This window comes from Salvelinus namaycush, chromosome 2 (assembly GCF_016432855.1).
Source record: "Salvelinus namaycush isolate Seneca chromosome 2, SaNama_1.0, whole genome shotgun sequence".
Taxonomy (NCBI): Eukaryota; Metazoa; Chordata; class Actinopteri; order Salmoniformes; family Salmonidae; genus Salvelinus; species Salvelinus namaycush.
The window spans coordinates 40,280,079-40,298,408 of NC_052308.1; the positions used below are offsets into that span (position 1 = coordinate 40,280,079).

Consider the following 18,330-nt stretch of genomic DNA (forward strand, 5'->3'; position numbering starts at 1 on the left):
CGTCGGGTTACCAACATATTCAAATAATGATTGACATATTTTAACTCGGGGATCAGGTGACGCAGCAGGCTATGGCACTGCATCACAGTGCTGGAGGCGTCACTACAGACCCTGGTTCGATCCCGAGCTGTGTCACAACCAGGAGTCCCATAGGGCGGCACACAATTGGTTAAGTGAGGGTTTGGCCGGGTTAGGCCGTTATTGTAAATTAAAATTTGTTCTTAACTGACTTGCCTGGTTAAATAAAGGAGAAATATAAAACATTATTTAGATGAATTTATTCATACTATTTCATCCTTCCATGAGATATAGTCCTGACACGAATCTAAGATTGCTACCCAAGTAGGCTAGTCGTTCGTTCTATCGGTTCAGTTGCCAGAGATGCGACAAAGTCGTCCAATATTTTTGTTCTGTATCTATGAACACGACCCAGTCGTTTGTTCTAAATGTTCCATTGTCATACTGGCTGGTAACTTTTGATATCTAGCCAACTACGGCTAATTTACAGTCACATCATACAGTGCAGCCAGAATAACAGCAAAGTAGCTGCACTTGTGTTTGTTTAAGCTGTTTTCTAGTGACATTTATTTGGATACATCCATAACAATGAGCAAATGATGCACGATTTTGCCTGGCATAGAACATGTGCTCTCTCCTCAGGACACTTGTTCAGAGGAGCTAGCCAACAGCACAGCGAACACAATCACTTCAAACTGAAGCTGGAAAAAACTGCAAACTAGCTACATTTCGCTTGGTTTGACCTGTTTTCTTTTGACATTTCTTTGTTTAAATCCATAAAAATAATGCCAGCTGATTCGTGATTTCTGAATGGCTGAGAAAAGCTGTCTGCCTGTCTGTCTTGCCCCGACTCCTGACACATTCATTACTACGGGACAGCTGGAGATCGAAAGTCTACATGTTTTTTTATAGTGGAGATCAAGTTTATAATTCAATACGGAGTGCCTGTACACAGCCCATAGCCGTGGTGTACTGGCCATATACCACAAACCCTTGAGGTGCTTTATTGCTATTATAAACTGGTTACCAACATAATCAGAACAGTACAAATACATATTTTGGCATACCTGTGATATACGGTCTGACATAACATGGCTTTCAGCCAATAAGTATTCAGGGCTTGAACCACCCAGTTTATAGTACACTAGAATTCCAAATGGTGGCACATGAGTGGCTCTTGCCACTTTGTCCTATTGAAGCACACTGGCAGATGGAGAATGATGATGTAGTGCAGCCACATCCATATATGACTTGATTCCCTTGAGCAAAGGCACTTAACCCTAATTGCTTCTGTAAGTCGTTCTGGATAAGAGTGTCTGCTAAATGACTCAAATGTCAATGGAAACATAAATTGATGTCAATTTGATACATTTATGAGGTATAAAATATAGAAATGTACAGTGTTCATGCCCAGACGCGACATGCATACATTAGCCCTTGATCAACACTATAGTCTCGGTCCCCCAACCAACACCTTTCACAACATGTCGCACACAGACACACGGACCCCTCCTAACTAACCCATCACATCCAGACTACAATAATCAGAACAGTGGGGTATGATATTTACATACAAATCGTGGTAAATAAATTCAAAACATGAGGATGTGATATTCACATCCTTATGGGAAGTCACATGGGTGAGATATTTGCATCCTAGTGTGAAGCCCCGGCCACTCAGAACAATGGGTGTGAAATGTACATCTTGGTATGACCTCCCACCCCCTAATAAATCACAAGATTTGTCAACCATGCATTTTTAGAGTTGAACTGTCCAGACCCACATCACCAGCCCCTCCCCACCAATACACACAAACACACACACACCTCCATCCTGACTAGCCTATCACAACTTCAAGCATTCTCACTTAAGAAATGTGGACAAAGGAGTATAAGTGTTATGCCAAGACATGGAACCCTCATCCTAACTAACCCATCACATCAACCCCTACGGTGTCACCATAGGCCCCAATACAATAGCCCCTTGTTCAATACAATAGTCTCTGTCACCCCACCAACACCTTTCACAACATGTCTGCACACAGACACTAGCACCCCTCCTCACATCCAAAATACTGTAATCAGAACAGTGGGGTGTGTGGTTATATACAACATGTGGTAATGCCCCGTCCACTCAGAACAATGGGTATGGTATTTACTACATCCTGGTGTGAAATCACACCTGGTTGTGATATTCAAATCCTAGACGGAAGTCCCGCCCCCCTCATAAATCAACGAGGCGTGAAAGATAGTTAGACAGGAGCCACCCTACTCATAGGCATAAACTTAGGAGCAACTGCATTAGGACTTAACCACACTTCGGAGTAAACAGACGCAAACTCTGAACAGGAAGAGTGTACTGATCCCCAACGCGCTTGGCCGACGCAAAGGTCATGAGCAGGGCAGTGTTGGAGGAAAGGACCTTCAGGTCCACAGACTCCAATGGTTCAAACTGAGGCTCATACAGAGCGTCCAGGACCAACAGCAGGTCCCAGGTCGGTGTCATATGCATAGACTCTATGGTCCGGGCCTTTCAGGAACCACACCACCAGAGGATGAGATCCCAGGGTAGAGCCATCCCTACATGAAACGCCAAAATGGCTGCCATATAAATCTTCAACCTTCATGGGTGCAAAATCCTCCCACGCGCCTGGGACAATACATCCAGACGAAACGGAACCCACCACGCGTCCCCGCCCACCAGGCGGATGATCTCTGGGAATCAGGGTTGTCTGGACCCGATCCCATATCTAGGCTCCAACCGAGGGGTGCAGTCTCCACTCCATAGAGATAGGACCACCTGGAAAGTTGATCCGCACACACGATGAGAGATCTGGGAAGATACGTTGCCCTGAGTAACAGGGAATGCGCACCACTCCACACAAGCAGCACCCTACACAGGGCAATGTCCCCAATCACTGCCCTGGGACGTTGGTATATTCTTTTAAACCAGAAGAAAAAGTGCCACCTACCATCCCTCCATCACCACTTCCAGCAGTGTCTGGTCCCCCATCCAGGGATCAATCAGGACCAACCCTGCTTAGTTTCAGAGGCAAGCCAGCAATGGGAGGCAGGGTGGTATGCTGCTGGCACCTGGTTTCTTGACTCTGCCACAACCAGCCAATCGTCCAGAGAGGCCAATACTCGGATCCCCTGCACCAGACCGGTCACAATGCCGCTTCCACCACTATAGAAAAGGTGCAGGCAATAGGGAGATGGGGAGGACGTATAGCACATGAAAATATGTATCCTTCAGATCTAAGGACATGAACCAATAACGGGTGAAGTGTGAGCGTTTTCAGGTGTTTGTTTATAACACGCAAGTCCAGGATAGGATGCAACATTACATCACTCTTGAGAACTAAGAAGTACTAGCTGTACCAACCGCTCTGTACTTCTGACACGGGGACCAACTGAATACCCTACTTTTGAAGGAGAGAGGAAATCTCCTCTCTCAAGACAGACGCTAGGACCTTGGGGACCCAATGATGTAATGACGCCACGAAAATGAGGAGGAAGCACAGCAAACTGCAGACCCTACCCCCTTGTCACAGTTTTCATCGCCCATGGTGAAACTCTGCATGCCCGCCACTGGATGGAGCACGCTGCCAGTCTCCCATAAATGATCTCCTGAAGGGGTAAAAGGCCACCCTGACTACTGGGATAATATATATATTATTATATTTTCTTATGCTTGTTTTCATATCCACCACTCTTGACAACCGTGTGTCCGAACGTGGGGAAGGAACTGTGCATTCTGATACCAGGCAAACACCAGCTACGGGGACCTCTGCAACCAGTCACTTGCCCCCATTGACTGAGCCACTTGGGAGCACTATTAGAACAGTAAATGCTTGGGGACGAAGGCCCAGAGCCATACAAACTTGTTGGCAAAACTGGCTCATCCAAGTACATCTGCCTGTCCGTCTCAGGAATCCCGAGAACCGGCGCTGTTTATTCTGAAGCACCATGCTAGGATTATCCCCCTGTTTAGCCTCTGGAGCTAAGTAACTCGCCACTCATTGGCAAAGTCTTTAAACAGGGGTAAGTGACACTTCAAAGTTGCAGGGACAAGAGGTAAATACCTCCCACAAACCTGGAGTAACTCCGCTGTGGGGGAAAAAACGCCACCAATGGTGCATTCACCACCAAAGGTTCACTCTCCCCCACCAAATCCGAAGTCAGGGCTTCAGGCTGCCCCGGACTGATGTCATCCGATCATACTCAAATCCTCCATAGCCAATCAGGGACAGTACCTCATCCCTGGAATCCGGACTCTGAAAACTGCCAGAGAAACACTCCAGGCAAGGGTTAATTTTCCTTGTGAAACCACATGCCCTAGGCAAGGGTTGAGATTCAAACACAAATGTTATCCAAGCAAGGAAGCGTTAGCTACACAAGCAGAGCAGAAAGTAGTTAGCTTTTAGCAAACACAAAAATCAATACCAAGACCCAAAACTCGCAACATCTAGAGGGACTAGTACTTTCTCCCCATTAACAGATACTTAAGTCGGAGCCGAACCTTGTAGCCTTTGTGTGCTTAAAAATTTTGTAAATTGCGTGACGTGTTCTTCCTTCAAGCGAGCTGAAGAGTGAAGAATTGAGGAAATGGATGCGAGCCCTGGTATTATAGCCAGGAAGGTGGGGCTTCCGAGGGCGGGCTCGGCATCCATTGACCTGCTGGGCGTGATTTTAGTTTGCTTCAAGTGAATAGGATTGGTCGTTGACTCCCCATAGTATGTGATACCGAGTGACCGACTGAAAGGGAACATAGTAAACATCATGTAGACAACAGTAAACAGAAAACTACTTCAACTTCATGTAAAATCTGTGGTTTTATGAATTAAAATATTAAAAACAACAGACAAGAAAGACCACAGTGCAAAGTGAAACTAAGAATTCATAATTAAATAATTAATAAGTAAATCACAATAAATCATAATGATGACACCACACGTATGATATACACACATACACGCCCTTACATATTTATTTGGACAGTAAATGTAAAACTTTTAATTTGTCTCTATACTCAAATGTTTTACATGAGGCAACAGCAAAGAATGTCTCATTTTATTTTAGCGTATTTTCACACATATCCATTTTACCGTTTAAAAATGAAATCAATTTATGTTTCTAGTCCGCCCATTTGAAGGTGTCAAGTATTTGGAGAAAAATATACTCAAGTAGTCAACTTTTGTAGTCAAAACTTTCTTACTCATCATTATTCACTATTAATTATGGTAGAATTAATGTAGAAGTGTTCAGAAACATATTATATTTTTATTTACAATAAAGGTTACTCCAAACTGGCACAATACATTAATTAGCAGTAATTTCTATTGGGCACAACATTCTGAAACACAACCAAAACAAACTGCAAATGCATCCAACAAGGTTGTAGAGAGCGGCAAGTAGCCTAGAGATGACAGCGTTTAGAGCGTTGGAACAGTAACTGAAAGGTTGCTATTTCGAATCCCGGAGCCGACAAGATAAAAAAATCTGTTGATCTGCCCTTGAGCAATGCACTTAACGCTAATTGCGCCAGGGTCACTGTCAATAATGACTGATCCCTGGCTGTGACCTGACTCTCAGGGGGAGTTGCGATATGCAAAAAACACATTTTCATTTCACACTTGTACAAGGTACCCCCTTGTACATGCAGGATAAATATAGGCTCCCCCTATTTGACCTTTTGAGTATCACAAGCTTGATGTAGTCATTGCGTGCTCGGAATATGGGACAAAATACTAAACTCTTAACTGAATTAAAAAATTAATTTGTCCAAATACTTATGACACCTTCAAATGAGGGGACTCGATACATAAAGTGTATTCATAAATAAACGGTAAAACAGATATGTATGAAAATACCTTCAAATAAAAGGTGGCATTCTGTGACATAGGGTAAATATGAAACGTAGAGACAAGTTAAACATTTTAGCTTCACTGTCCAACTAAATACATAGGGGAGTGTACGTATAAAACGTTTTAAAAATCTTATTAAAATTGGTGCTAGCATATTTACATTTTAGTCATTTAGCAGATTCTCTTATCCAGAGTGACTTAATTGAGCAATTAGGGTTAAATCAAATCAAATTGTATTTGTCACATACACATGTGTTAGCAGATGTTAAAGCGAGTGTAGCGAAATGCTTGTTGCCTTACTCAAGGGCACAATGACAGATTTGTCATCTAGTGCACACGCACGCACACACAGCTGGTGGCACCTTAATTGGGGAGGACGGGCTCGTGTTAATGACTGGATCGGAAGGAGTGGAATGGTATCAAATACATAAAACACATAGCTTGATGCCATTCCATTCTCTCCGTTTCAGCCAGTATTATGAGCCGTCCTCCTCAGCAGCTTCCACTGACACACACACACACACACACACACACACACACACACACACACACACACACACACACACACACACACACACACACACACACACACACACACACACACACACACACACACACACACACACACACACACACACACACAATGGGGTTAGAGGCGTGTGAGGTTGTTGGGGATGATGTAAACATTGTTGTCCGGCAGGTGGACAGAGTTCTTCCTGTAGTACCGTCGTCCGTCTGCATAACGCTCGCCACGGTGGACCTCCAGGTACGGACCCCAACTCTCCACTGGAGAACAAACAGCACACAGACGCTTCAGACAGAGACACGTCCATGTACTGTAATGGATGCACACCTACTTCAAACACTTGGAGACACACAGACAGAGACTTTAGATGCTAGATCGTAAAAAAGGATTCTGACAATTGCAGGAGGAGTTCCAAACACTCTCAGAAGTCCTAAGGATCCACATCTCTGCCAACCACACCCACCTGCCAGGGGTTTCCTTGGGAGGTGAGTATTTTCCAGACAGCGAGGAGGGGGATCCAGATGAGACAGAAGGCAATCATACACCATCCTAGAGCCACGCCCCACGCAGGGTACTGCTCCGTACCGTAGGATGGGGGACTGAACGTCAACAACGACCACACCAGGATCACCTACACATCAACAACAACAACAACATACACACACAAACAGGAGGTAGAGAGTGTGCGTGCGTCTGTTAGAGAAACAAAGGGGTTAGAGAAATGAGGACCGTTGAACAGAGAGCCAGGTAGGATAGAATCTAAGTCCGAAAGAGAAAGACAGAGACAGCGGCAAAGAGCGAGAACTCACAATGATGATGGCGGGAGAGATGAAGAACCAACAAGCTCTCCACCACAACCAGAAGAGAGAGAGCTCCTCGCCCCCAATCATCATCTCTATGTCCTTAATGAAACGGTTTCCTCTTATACACAAACACATAATAAATGTCACAGAATATGTAACTGCCAACTATAAAATAAACACCAACATAAGGTGTCTTAAATCACATTATTTGTCACATACTTCGTAAAACAGGTGTAGACTAACAGTGAAACGCTTACTGAAGTAATTTCCCAACAACGCAGAGTTAAAGATACATACACAGTGAATAGCAATACCAAGTAAAAAATATCATGGCTATATACAGGGAGAAGCAGTACCAAGTCGATGTGCCGGGGTACGAGGTAACTGAGGTAGCTATGTTTATATAGTAGGGCTAAAGTGACTAATAGACAGTAGCATTTGAAAACTATACAGAAACCCCTTAAATTGTTGAAATAAGTAAATAAAATCAATGATAAGAGAATAGTCAGATTAACTGATAACTGACACAGACATGGTGGCGTAGCAGGAAGAGAGTTGTCCTGTGAACCAAAAGTTCAAATCCCAGGTGAGGACATATTGAATAATAATTACTGTATAAATGAACATGCCCAATGTAATCATGTGTGTCAAATATGTACTTTTAAAGCACTGTGTGTGTGTGAGTATCCCTAACCTTGCCAACAGACAAAGAGCTATGAATGGATCAGTGGTTCACCAACCAGGGCCTTGATTGGCTCGGTAACAAGACGTGATGTGTATCGTTTTATTGTTCGTTTTTTTTGTAGTTTTTTTTTCACATAAATGTTCTTGCAACATTCTCATGAAATGTGTCTAGAACATTCAGCTATTGGAGTCTCACATTCTTAGCAATATACATTACCGGTCAAAAGTTTTAGAACACCTACTCATCAAGGCTTTTTCTTTATTTTTACTATTTTCTACATTGTAGAATAATAGTGAATATATCAAAACTATGAAATAACACATATGGAATCATGTAGTAAATTAAAAAGTTTTAAACAAATCAAAATATAATGTATATTTGAGATTCTTCAAATAGCCACCCTTTGCCTTGATGACAGCATGGCACACTATTGCCATTGTCCTCGGGGTTTCGCCTGCCATATCAGTTCTGTTATACTCACAGACATCATTTGAACAGTTTTAGAGACTTTAGAGTGTTTTCTATCCAAACCTTCCAATTATATGCATATCCTAGCTTCTGGGCCTGAGTAACAGGCAGTTTACTTTGGGCACGCTTTTCATCCGGATGTCAAATTACTGCCCCCTACCCCAAAGAGGTTAAAGAGAGTGCACCAGGGCTATGTCTCCAGATAAATTCCGCCAGGAGGGCTATACTTCTCAGACAGCAGGGCACACTTGCTTGGTCAACACATAATGCAGTTCAGCCTTTATAGGGAGCAGACCTTCAAGTGGGTTGTTGAATATGCTCTGGGCTATGCTGGTGGCATCGATGCAGAGAGATTCGAGAATCTGTCTCTCAGCCAGCTAGGAGTGACACAAAAAAGCATTCTGCCAATAAGATTACTTTCAAGGAGTACCTGGAGCTCCCACCCCATCTGCCAGCATCTAGTCCACACCTCTACATGCATCAGTCAGTCTGCAGTCCTCCGCTCCTCTACGTTTTACTCCACCACCTAGACCTCTGTCCTCCACACCTGTGCAGTCCTCCACATCTGTGCAGTCCTCCAAACATGTGCTGTCCTCCACACCTGTGCTTTCCTCCACGCCTGTGCTTTCCTCCACGCCTGTGCTGTCCTCCACGCCTGTGCTGTCCTCCAAATCTGTGCTGTCCTCCACATCTGTGCTGTCCTCCACACCTGTGCTTTCCTCCACGCCTGTGCTTTCCTCCACGCCTGTGCTGTCCTCCACGCCTGTGCTGTCCTCCAAATCTGTGCTGTCCTCCACATCTGTGCTGTCCTCCACACCTGTGATCTGATGTCCCTAACTCCTAAATAATAGTAAGAATAATAAAAACAATACATGGGATTTACAGTGCCATCAAATCAAATCCAATTGTATTGGTCACATACACATATTTAGCAGATGTTATTGCGGGTGTAGCGAAATGCTTGTGTTCCTAGCTCCAACAGTGCAGTAGTATCAAACAATTCACAACAATACACACACATCTAAAGTTAAAGAATGGTATTAAGAAAAATATAAGGACGAGCAATGTCGGAGTGGCATTGACAAAAATACAGTAGAATATAATTCAGTGTATATATATATATATACATATATATATGTATGTAAACCTTAAAGTAACTAGTGTTCCATTATTAACGTGACCAGTGATTCCATGTCTATGTATATAGGGCAGCAGCCTCTAAGGTGCAGGGTTGAGTAACCTGGTGGTAGCCGGCTAGTGATGGCTATTCAACAGTCTGATGGGCTTGAGATAGAAGCTGTTTTTTCAGTCTCTCGCCATTCAAAAAACTCAAGGACACTGTACTACAGCAAAGACTATAAAACAAAAACAAGAATAATACAATAAAAGGAATAAAAGCTACATAGCTTAAGCCAGGGCTGAGTGCATAAAAACCTTCACCCCAACATATTTGAACATGCAACCTTTTAATATGGAGTCAGCACGAGTTATTGGTTGACCACCAGATGTGCAGGGGAGGCATGGTTTATTTGAACTGTTCCATAAGACAATTCCTCGCCATCGGAACGTGCTTCCCCCCTGGCACAAAAGGTGTGTGACAGCACATCCAGAGCCCGTATGGCACCCACTGACAATGTTGAGTCTAGAACCTTTTGGGTTACGACAACCAATCATATCACTTCTTGCTACCAATAAATGACTAAGAATTCTCCTCACCAACGAATCAGAGACAGCTGTTATGTAATTGGTATGGCATCAGACTTTTAATCTGACTTTCCAGGCTTCACGTCGCTGTTCAGGCAATGCTTTGACATTTACTAGTTCCTGATTCATTTCCTGCGCTGGGCAAAGAAGGCAGAGTTTGCATGTGTTAAAAACTTTGCAGACAGCAAAACGCTTAGTCAGAGTATGCTGTGCACATGCTTTCCTTCAACCAAGATATCAACTTAGTGATTGTATTCAAGGTACTTATAAGGACTGATACACTGTGTTAAATGTGATAAGCTATATATCAGAGCACTTAACTCCTTTTGAACAATTCATGGTATAGCTACAGAAACACCAGTACAAACAAGTTAACCTGATTGTGACTGTAATGAAAAAAAAAAACATTATTTTCTGACAATTGTTTTTTTTGACATTGTGGATAAATCATAACTATTAGTAATAATAAAAGAATCCAATACACTAAAACATATATGGTAAAATGCTGATAAGTACACTTGATTTCATAATATTTCTTGTTATATGGCTGCATTGTAATACATTATTACTATTATCAATTATGCTACGCCAAGTTTTAAAACTTTTGCTAGGCAGACCATGAGGTTATACAGGTCTGTCTCAAGCCTGATGTTCAATTTTAAATAGACCCCTTGCCCCTTACCCTCTAGTTGTCACGCCCTGACCTTAGAGAGCCTTTTTATTTCTCTATTTGATTAGATCAGGGTGTGATTTGGGTGGGCATTCTAGTTTTTCTATTTCTTTGTTGGCCGGGTATGGTTCCCAATCAGAGGCAGCTGTCTATCGTTGTCTCTTATTGGGGATCATACTTAGACAGCATTTTTTAAACTTTTAGTTTGTGGGATCTTGACTATGTTTGTGTGTAGTTGCTTTCTGCACTGCATGTAGCTTTATGTTCGTTTTTGTATTTTGTTGTTTTTTCTCGGTGTCATTTAAAATAAAGGAAAAGTGTACGCCTCCCACGCTGCACCTTGGTCCAATCCATCTTTCAAAGAGCGTGACACTAGTCACACCTTTTACCCCTATCCCCTAGGCACTTCCCCCCAACCTTCAGCCCACTGCTAGTACAACTGAAACACAAGATAGATAAATTAATTATGGGGACATTTCAACCTTGAGCTTGACTTGGTAGAATGGTCACCATATTCTTTACATCTATCCCATTTCAAGGTCAATCTCAAATCAAGTTATAATGTATTGGTCACATACACATGGTTAGCAGATGTTATTGTTAGTGTAGCAAAATGCTTGTGCTTCTATTTCTGACAGTGCAGCAATATCTAACAAGTTATATAACAATTCCACAACAACTACCTAATACACATACATCTAAGTAAAGGATTGGAATAAGAATATATACATATAAAAATATATAGAGGAACAATAGGCAATCGCCACAAATATATAGGGGGTTTGGTGGTAGGAGAAAGGTGCTAGCTAGGGTGCAGGGGCTAGTTGTAGGGGCTATTCTGAAGAGGCTAAGGGGTGACTAATGCACCCATCTCTATGGTTGTCAGTTTCACCAAATGATTACAACCAAAAACAGACTTGCTTTCTTAAACGTCAGCTTATCATGTCTTAAAACAAGGACATATGAAGTTTATCGGTGTTTTTGTTAAGGCAGTGGAAATCCTTGTTCAAACAAGTGACTGAGGCTGATTGAGTTTTGCTGCGGAATGGGAAAGTCATAGAGATTTGAGTGAGATAGGATTGGTCGTTGAGAGTATAAAAGGGTCCAGCAGCCCATGGAGCAATGTACAGAGCAACCATGGGCAAACTACTCATCTGCGTTGGTAAGTGGAATTTATTTTGGCATACTTAGCGTATAACTGTACAATTGCTCTATCTTTCTTTCAAACCTTTCATTTACATTTTCATTGTAATGACAATTACCACCATTTAAACATAAAAGGCTCCCTATGGAGAGAATTGGCCACTGACGAATGTCCTCTAGCTACGCATTTTGTCAATGCTACTGTGTTCAATGTCTGTTTCTAAGGACTGAGGTTGCCAGCCCCATGACCAACCTATATTCATGTCTGTGGGGAAGAACTGCACTTTAAATCATTATCAATACAGTTCTGAATTATGTTGACTTTTTAAAAAGTTTAATTTAAGATAAAATCTCTCCCTTTTTCTTTCTCCTTTCATTATTTCTGTCTCTCTCGCTTTCTCTCTCATTATTCTCCTCTTCCTCCCTCTCTAGGACTGGCTCTCCTGCTGCATGTGCAGCTAGGTAAGTTTTAAGTACATTTAATTTACATGTAGCCAGCATCTAGGTACGTTTTAAGTACATTTAATTTACATGTAGCCAGCATCTAGGTACGTTTTAAGTACATTTCATTTACATGTAGCCAGCATCTAGGTAAGTAGCCAATCAGAGAACAATAACTCAACTTACAGAGCATGACAACCCTGACTCTAAAACTGCCTAACTCCAAACTCTAACCTTACTACTACCCTTCCAAAGGATCCTCCTACATCCTCTCCTGTTATTTCACTAACTGGGGCCAGTACCGGCCAGGAGCAGGCAAGTATTTCCCCGCCAACGTGGACCCCTGTCTCTGTGACCATCTGATCTATGCCTTTGCCGGCATGGCCAACAACGAGATCAAGACCTACGAATGGGACGATGAGAAACTCTACGGACAGTTCCAGGCTCTCAAGAACCAGTGAGAGAGACACACACATGCACAAAGACGCACACACAAACACACACACACTCAAGCAGGCATGCACACACATAGACAAATGCAGGCAAACACTTTCTCATTCAGGCATGTACATACCACAGGAGGTTGGTGGCACCTTAATTTTGGAGGATGGGCTCGTGGTAAGGGCTGGAACGGAATTAGTGGAATGGTATCAAATATGTGAAACACATTGTTTCCATGTGTTTGATGCCATTCCATTTGCTCCATCCCAGACATTATTATGAGCTGTCCTCCCCTCAGCAGCCTCCCGTGGTACACACACATGCACACCTAAGCCAGGACTAACCCTAAGTCTTGTATTTGGTAACAGGAACAGCAACCTGAAGACTCTGCTGGCCATTGGAGGATGGAATTTTGGCACTCAGCCGTAAGTGGAGATGCATATAAACATGCAAGTGCACACACACATTTACACACACACCCTGTGTCTGAGCTGTGTGTGTGTACCCAGGTTCACAGCAATGGTGTCCAGTGCAGCCAACCGCCAGACGTTCATCAGCAGCGTTATCAAGTTCCTGAGGCAGAACCAGTTTGACGGCCTGGACATTGACTGGGAGTATCCCGGATCCAGAGGCTCCCCACCCGCAGACAAGGCCAGATTCACCACCTTGCTGCAGGTTAGACTCAAACACCCATACACGTACACACGTACACACACACACACACATACACACACACACACACACACATGAATGAACACACATGAATAAACACACACACACGCAGATTAACAATCACTCGTACAGACACACACACACACACACACACACGCACAAAATAGCTCATGCACACACAAATGAACACACAGACAAGAATGAACACTTGAACACCCAAATGAACACACACACCCCTCTGTGCACTGTCTCCCTCTAGGAGCTGATGGCTGCCTTTGAGACTGAAGGAAAGAACACCAACCGTCCTCGTCTGATGCTGACTGCAGCTGTTTCTGCCGGAAAGGGAACCATCGACACCGGATACCAGATCGCCGAGATTGGATTGTCAGTACATACACACTGGGTCTCATTCATATATTAGTTCTTGCATGATCTAACATGCATGAGCTATCAAATACTTCTTGGTATATTGGAAACTCTCTCTCTCCCTCTCTTTCTCTCCCTCTCTCTCTCTCTCTCTCTCTCGCTCTCAGGGTGTTGGACTATCTGCATGTGATGACCTATGACTTTCATGGATCTTGGGAACACAACACTGGAGAAAACAGCCCTCTCTACAGAGGACCAACTGATCAGGGAGACTACATCTACTTCGATGTGGTGAGTCTCTCTCTCCGTGCCCATCTCTTCCTCTCTCCCTTCCTCGGCTCATCTATCTCTTCCTGCCTGTTTAGTTTTGAGCTGAGAGTGAGTAGCACATTTCTTAATAATTCTTCTCTCTCCAGTGTTCTCACTACCACATACTGTGTGTGTTCTCAGGACTATGCTATGAAGTACTGGAAGAGCAATGGTGCCCCCGCTGAGAAGCTCCTGGTTGGATTCCCCACCTACGGCCACACCTTCAAGCTGGCCAGTGGCTCTAACACTGGAGTGGGCGCTCCCGCCAATGGCCCCGGCCCCGCCGGACCATTCACCAGACAGTCTGGCTTCCTGGCCTACTACGAGGTAATTGACACAGGATTAAGATAGGTCTGAAATGACACCCTCTTCCAATCCCTACACAGTGCACTACCTGTGTGCTCTTGTCATAGGTAGTGTCCTGGGGAACAGTGTGTCATTTTAGACGCAAACCCAGTGTATGTTTTTGAGTGATTACATCTGCAACTTCCAACCCTAACGTAATTGTGTGTGTGTGTGTGTGTGTGTCATTAGATCTGCACCTTACTGAAGCAGGGAGCTACCCAGGCCTGGGACTCTGCCCAGATGGTGCCCTACGCCTACACCCAGCAGAACATCTGGGTTGGATATGACAACGTCAAGAGTTTCCAGGACAAGGTCTGTGTTTGTGTGGGTGTTTGTCTGTTGTGGGAAAGATATAACTAGGGGGTAATGGCGTAGCATCCTACTCTGTTACAATAAGCCTAATAATATATGGAATTAAACAGTAGCTTTTATCTTTGTGATTTATAGTACTGAGTGCCTACATTTTGTTATTGGTGACCCCAGCGAGAATCGAATCCACCATCCTGACATTGCAAGATCCATTCCCTACCAACTGAGCAACATAGGGCAATTGATGAAGTGCTACCACTTATACATATTTATCCAATTTCACCCCGTTAAGTAAACCCTCCTCTCCCCTCTCTTTCTCCCCTACAGATCGAGTGGCTGAAGAACACTGGCTTCGGAGGAGCCATGGTGTGGAGTCTGGATCTGGATGACTTCTCTGGAACCTTCTGTGGACAGGGCAGATACCCACTGATCAACACCCTCAAGTCTGGACTGGGAACTGGAGCCGGTGAGAGACACAGACACATGCAAGCCTGCATGCACACACAAACATTCAACAACAACCCTCTCTATCACTCTCTCAAATAGTAGTAGAAATGTAGTTGAAATTATCTCAACCCCCACTCCTATGTCCTCCATCTCTCCCAGGTTGTGCCGCCCGTAAAGACCCCATCGCCCCAGTGACCCCTACCCAGCACCCACTTAACCCCCCACAGCCCGGAGGTCAAGGTGGCAGCAGCAGCGGTGGCAGCAGCGGCGGTGGCAGTAGTAGCAGCGGATCTGGCTTCTGCGCCGGGAAGGCTGACGGAATATACCCTGACCCCACCAATACCAACCACTTCTACAATTGTAGCCAGGGCAAGACCTACGACCAGCACTGTGCTGCCGGCCTTGTGTTCGACGCCAGCTGCAAGTGCTGCAACTGGGCCTAAGAAACCATAGTTCCCCTTATTAATGAAGGAGCTGGGTCTAAAGGTTATGTGGTTGTTAGGGCCACTGTTGTCATGTCCTATTCTAACATCAGCTCCATGTAACCTGTCAAATCCACTCTAATAAACTCCCAACATATGAATGCATCCTGCTGTCTCAGGAATTGTATTTATTCTGCTCTGTGTGGGTTTGAGGTCAAATTGCACTTTGAGCAGAATCACCTTGTATCCCACATAGCTAGTCATTATCTGAACAAGATAGCAATTCTGCTCCTCGCCGTTCTCAAACTGATTCCCGAAAACACCGTTTGTCAGTTTAGTTTTTATACAATTCATTCCACCACAGAGAATCGCAGTAAAAGATAAGTCCTTTACTGCAGTCAAACTTATAGACACGGTATAAAGCACGCAGAGCTTAGCCTGACTCATCATTAACATGACATAATGATAGGCTCACCATTTGTCTTTTTAACTACCATTTAATCCAATATCAAAAATACAAGACACACATTTCAAAACTGTTCTTTTTGAAAGGTTGAAAAGAAAGAATTTATAGTAAATATTATTTTCTTTACATAATTTGAATTTAACTTGACATGCACATTGTTTTATTTCAAATCAAATCAAACTCTTTGTCACATGCGCCGAATACAATAGGTGTAGACCTTACAGTGAAATGCTTACTTACAAGCCCTTAACCAACAATGCAGTTCAAGAAAGAGTTAAGAAAATATTTATAAAGTAAAAAGTAACACAATAAAATAATAACGAGGCTATATAAAGGGGGTACCACTACCGAGTCAATTTGCAGGGGTACTGGTTAGTCAAGATAATTTGCTCATCTAGGTAGGGGTAAAGGGGAGGTCAATGTAAATAGTCTGTGGTGGCCATTTGATTAATTGTTCAGCAGTCTTATGGCTTGGGGGTAGAAGCTGTTAAAGAGCCTTTTGGACCTAGACTTGGCGCTCCGGTACCGCTTGCCATGCGGTATCAGAGAGAACAGTCTATGACTAGGGTGGCTGGAAACCGGTCAAGATGCTCTTGATGGTGCAGCTCTATAACTTCTTGAGGATCTGGGGACCTATCCCAAATCTTTTCAGTCTCCTGAGGGGGAAAAGGTGTTGTCGTGCCCTCTTCATGACTGTCTTGGTGTGTTTGGACCATGATAGTCCGTTGGTGATGTGGACACCAAGGAACTTGAAACTCTCAACCCTCTCCACTACAGCCCCGTCAATGGGGGCCTGTTCGGTCTGCCTTTTCCTGTAGTCCATGATTAGCTCCTTTGTCTTACTCACGTCAAGGGAGAGGTTGTTGTCCTGTCACCACACTGCCAGGTCTCTGACTTTCTCCTTATAGGCTGTCTCATCATTGTGAGTCAGCAAACGACACAACAGTGGTAGGCCTGATAACCGACAATGATGAGACAGCCTATAGGGAGGAAATCAGAGACTGGCAGTGTGGTGACAGGACAACAACCTCAACAAGCATTTCTCAACGGCTGGCCATGCCTTCCTCCTGGCGACTCCAACCTTGGCCAACAGCTCCGCCCCCCCCGCTGCTACTCGCCCAAGCCTCCCCAGCCTCTCCTTTACCCAAATCCAGATAGCAGATGTTCTGAAAGAGCTGCAAAACCTGGACCCATACAAATCAGCTGGGCTTGACAATCCGGACCCCCTATTTCTGAAACTGTCCGCCGCCATTGTCGCACCCCCTATTACCAGCCTGTTCAACCTCTCCTTCATATCATCTGAGATCCCCAAGGATTGGAAAGCTGCCGCGGTCATCCCCATCTTCAAAGGGGGAGACACCCTGGACCCAAACTGTTACAGACCTATATCCATCCTGCCCTGCCTATCTAAGGTCTTCGAAAGCCAAGTCAACAAACAGATCACTGACCATCTCGAATCCCACCGTACCTTCTCCGCTGTGCAATCCGGTTTCCGAGCCGGTCACGGGTGCACCTCAGCCACGCTGAAGGTACTAAACGATATCATAACCGCCATTGATAAAAGACAGTACTGTGCAGCCGTCTTCATCGACCTGGCCAAGGCTTTCGACTCTGTCAATCACCATATTCTTATCGGCAGACTCAGTAGCCTCGGTTTTTCTAATGACTGCCTTGCCTGGTTCACCAACTACTTTGCAGACAGAGTTCAGTGTGTCAAATCGGAGGGCATGTTGTCCGGTCCTCTGGCAGTCTCTATGGGGGTACCACAGGGTTCAATTCTTGGGCCGACTCTTTTCTCTGTATATATCAATGATGTTGCTCTTGCTGCGGGCGATTCCCTGATCCACCTCTACGCAGACGACACCATTCTGTATACTTCTGGCCCTTCCTTGGACACTGTGCTATCTAACCTCCAAACGAGCTTCAATGCCATACAACACTCCTTCCGTGGCCTCAAACTGCTCTTAAACGCTAGTAAAACCAAATGCATGCTTTTCAACCGCTCGCTGCCTGCACCCGCACGCCCGACTAGCATCACCACCCTGGACGGTTCCGACCTAGAATATGTGGACATCTATAAGTACCTAGGTGTCTGGCTAGACTGCAAACTCTCCTTCCAGACTCATATCAAACATCTCCAATCCAAAATCAAATCTAGAGTCGGCTTTCTATTTCGCAAACAAAGCCTCCTTCACTCACGCCGCCAAACTTACCCTAGTAAAACTGAC

At 44.2% G+C, this 18,330-nt stretch overlaps 1 protein-coding gene across 1 annotated transcript; it reads left to right on the top strand.

The window, feature by feature from the left end:
- The first annotated feature begins 11,878 nt into the window (after nt 1-11,878).
- Nucleotides 11,879-15,657, top strand: LOC120026014 (acidic mammalian chitinase-like). The gene is made up of 11 exons (XM_038970795.1): nt 11,879-11,903; nt 12,317-12,346; nt 12,581-12,782; nt 13,135-13,191; nt 13,276-13,441; nt 13,698-13,822; nt 13,972-14,095; nt 14,255-14,440; nt 14,648-14,770; nt 15,095-15,233; nt 15,374-15,657. The coding sequence occupies exons 1-11, from the start codon at nt 11,879-11,881 to the stop codon at nt 15,655-15,657; spliced, it is 1,461 nt and encodes a 486-aa protein (XP_038826723.1).
- Nucleotides 15,658-18,330: the final 2,673 nt, after the last annotated feature.

Bases quoted from the DNA above. Each gene is read 5' to 3' on its own strand.
- LOC120026014 (XM_038970795.1), top strand. From the start codon at position 11,879: ATGGGCAAACTACTCATCTGCGTTG. The intron at 12,783-13,134 runs GTGAGAGAGACA...ATTTGGTAACAG, and splicing joins TTCCAGGCTCTCAAGAACCA to GAACAGCAACCTGAAGACTC. The intron at 14,771-15,094 runs GTCTGTGTTTGT...TCTCCCCTACAG, and splicing joins TCAAGAGTTTCCAGGACAAG to ATCGAGTGGCTGAAGAACAC.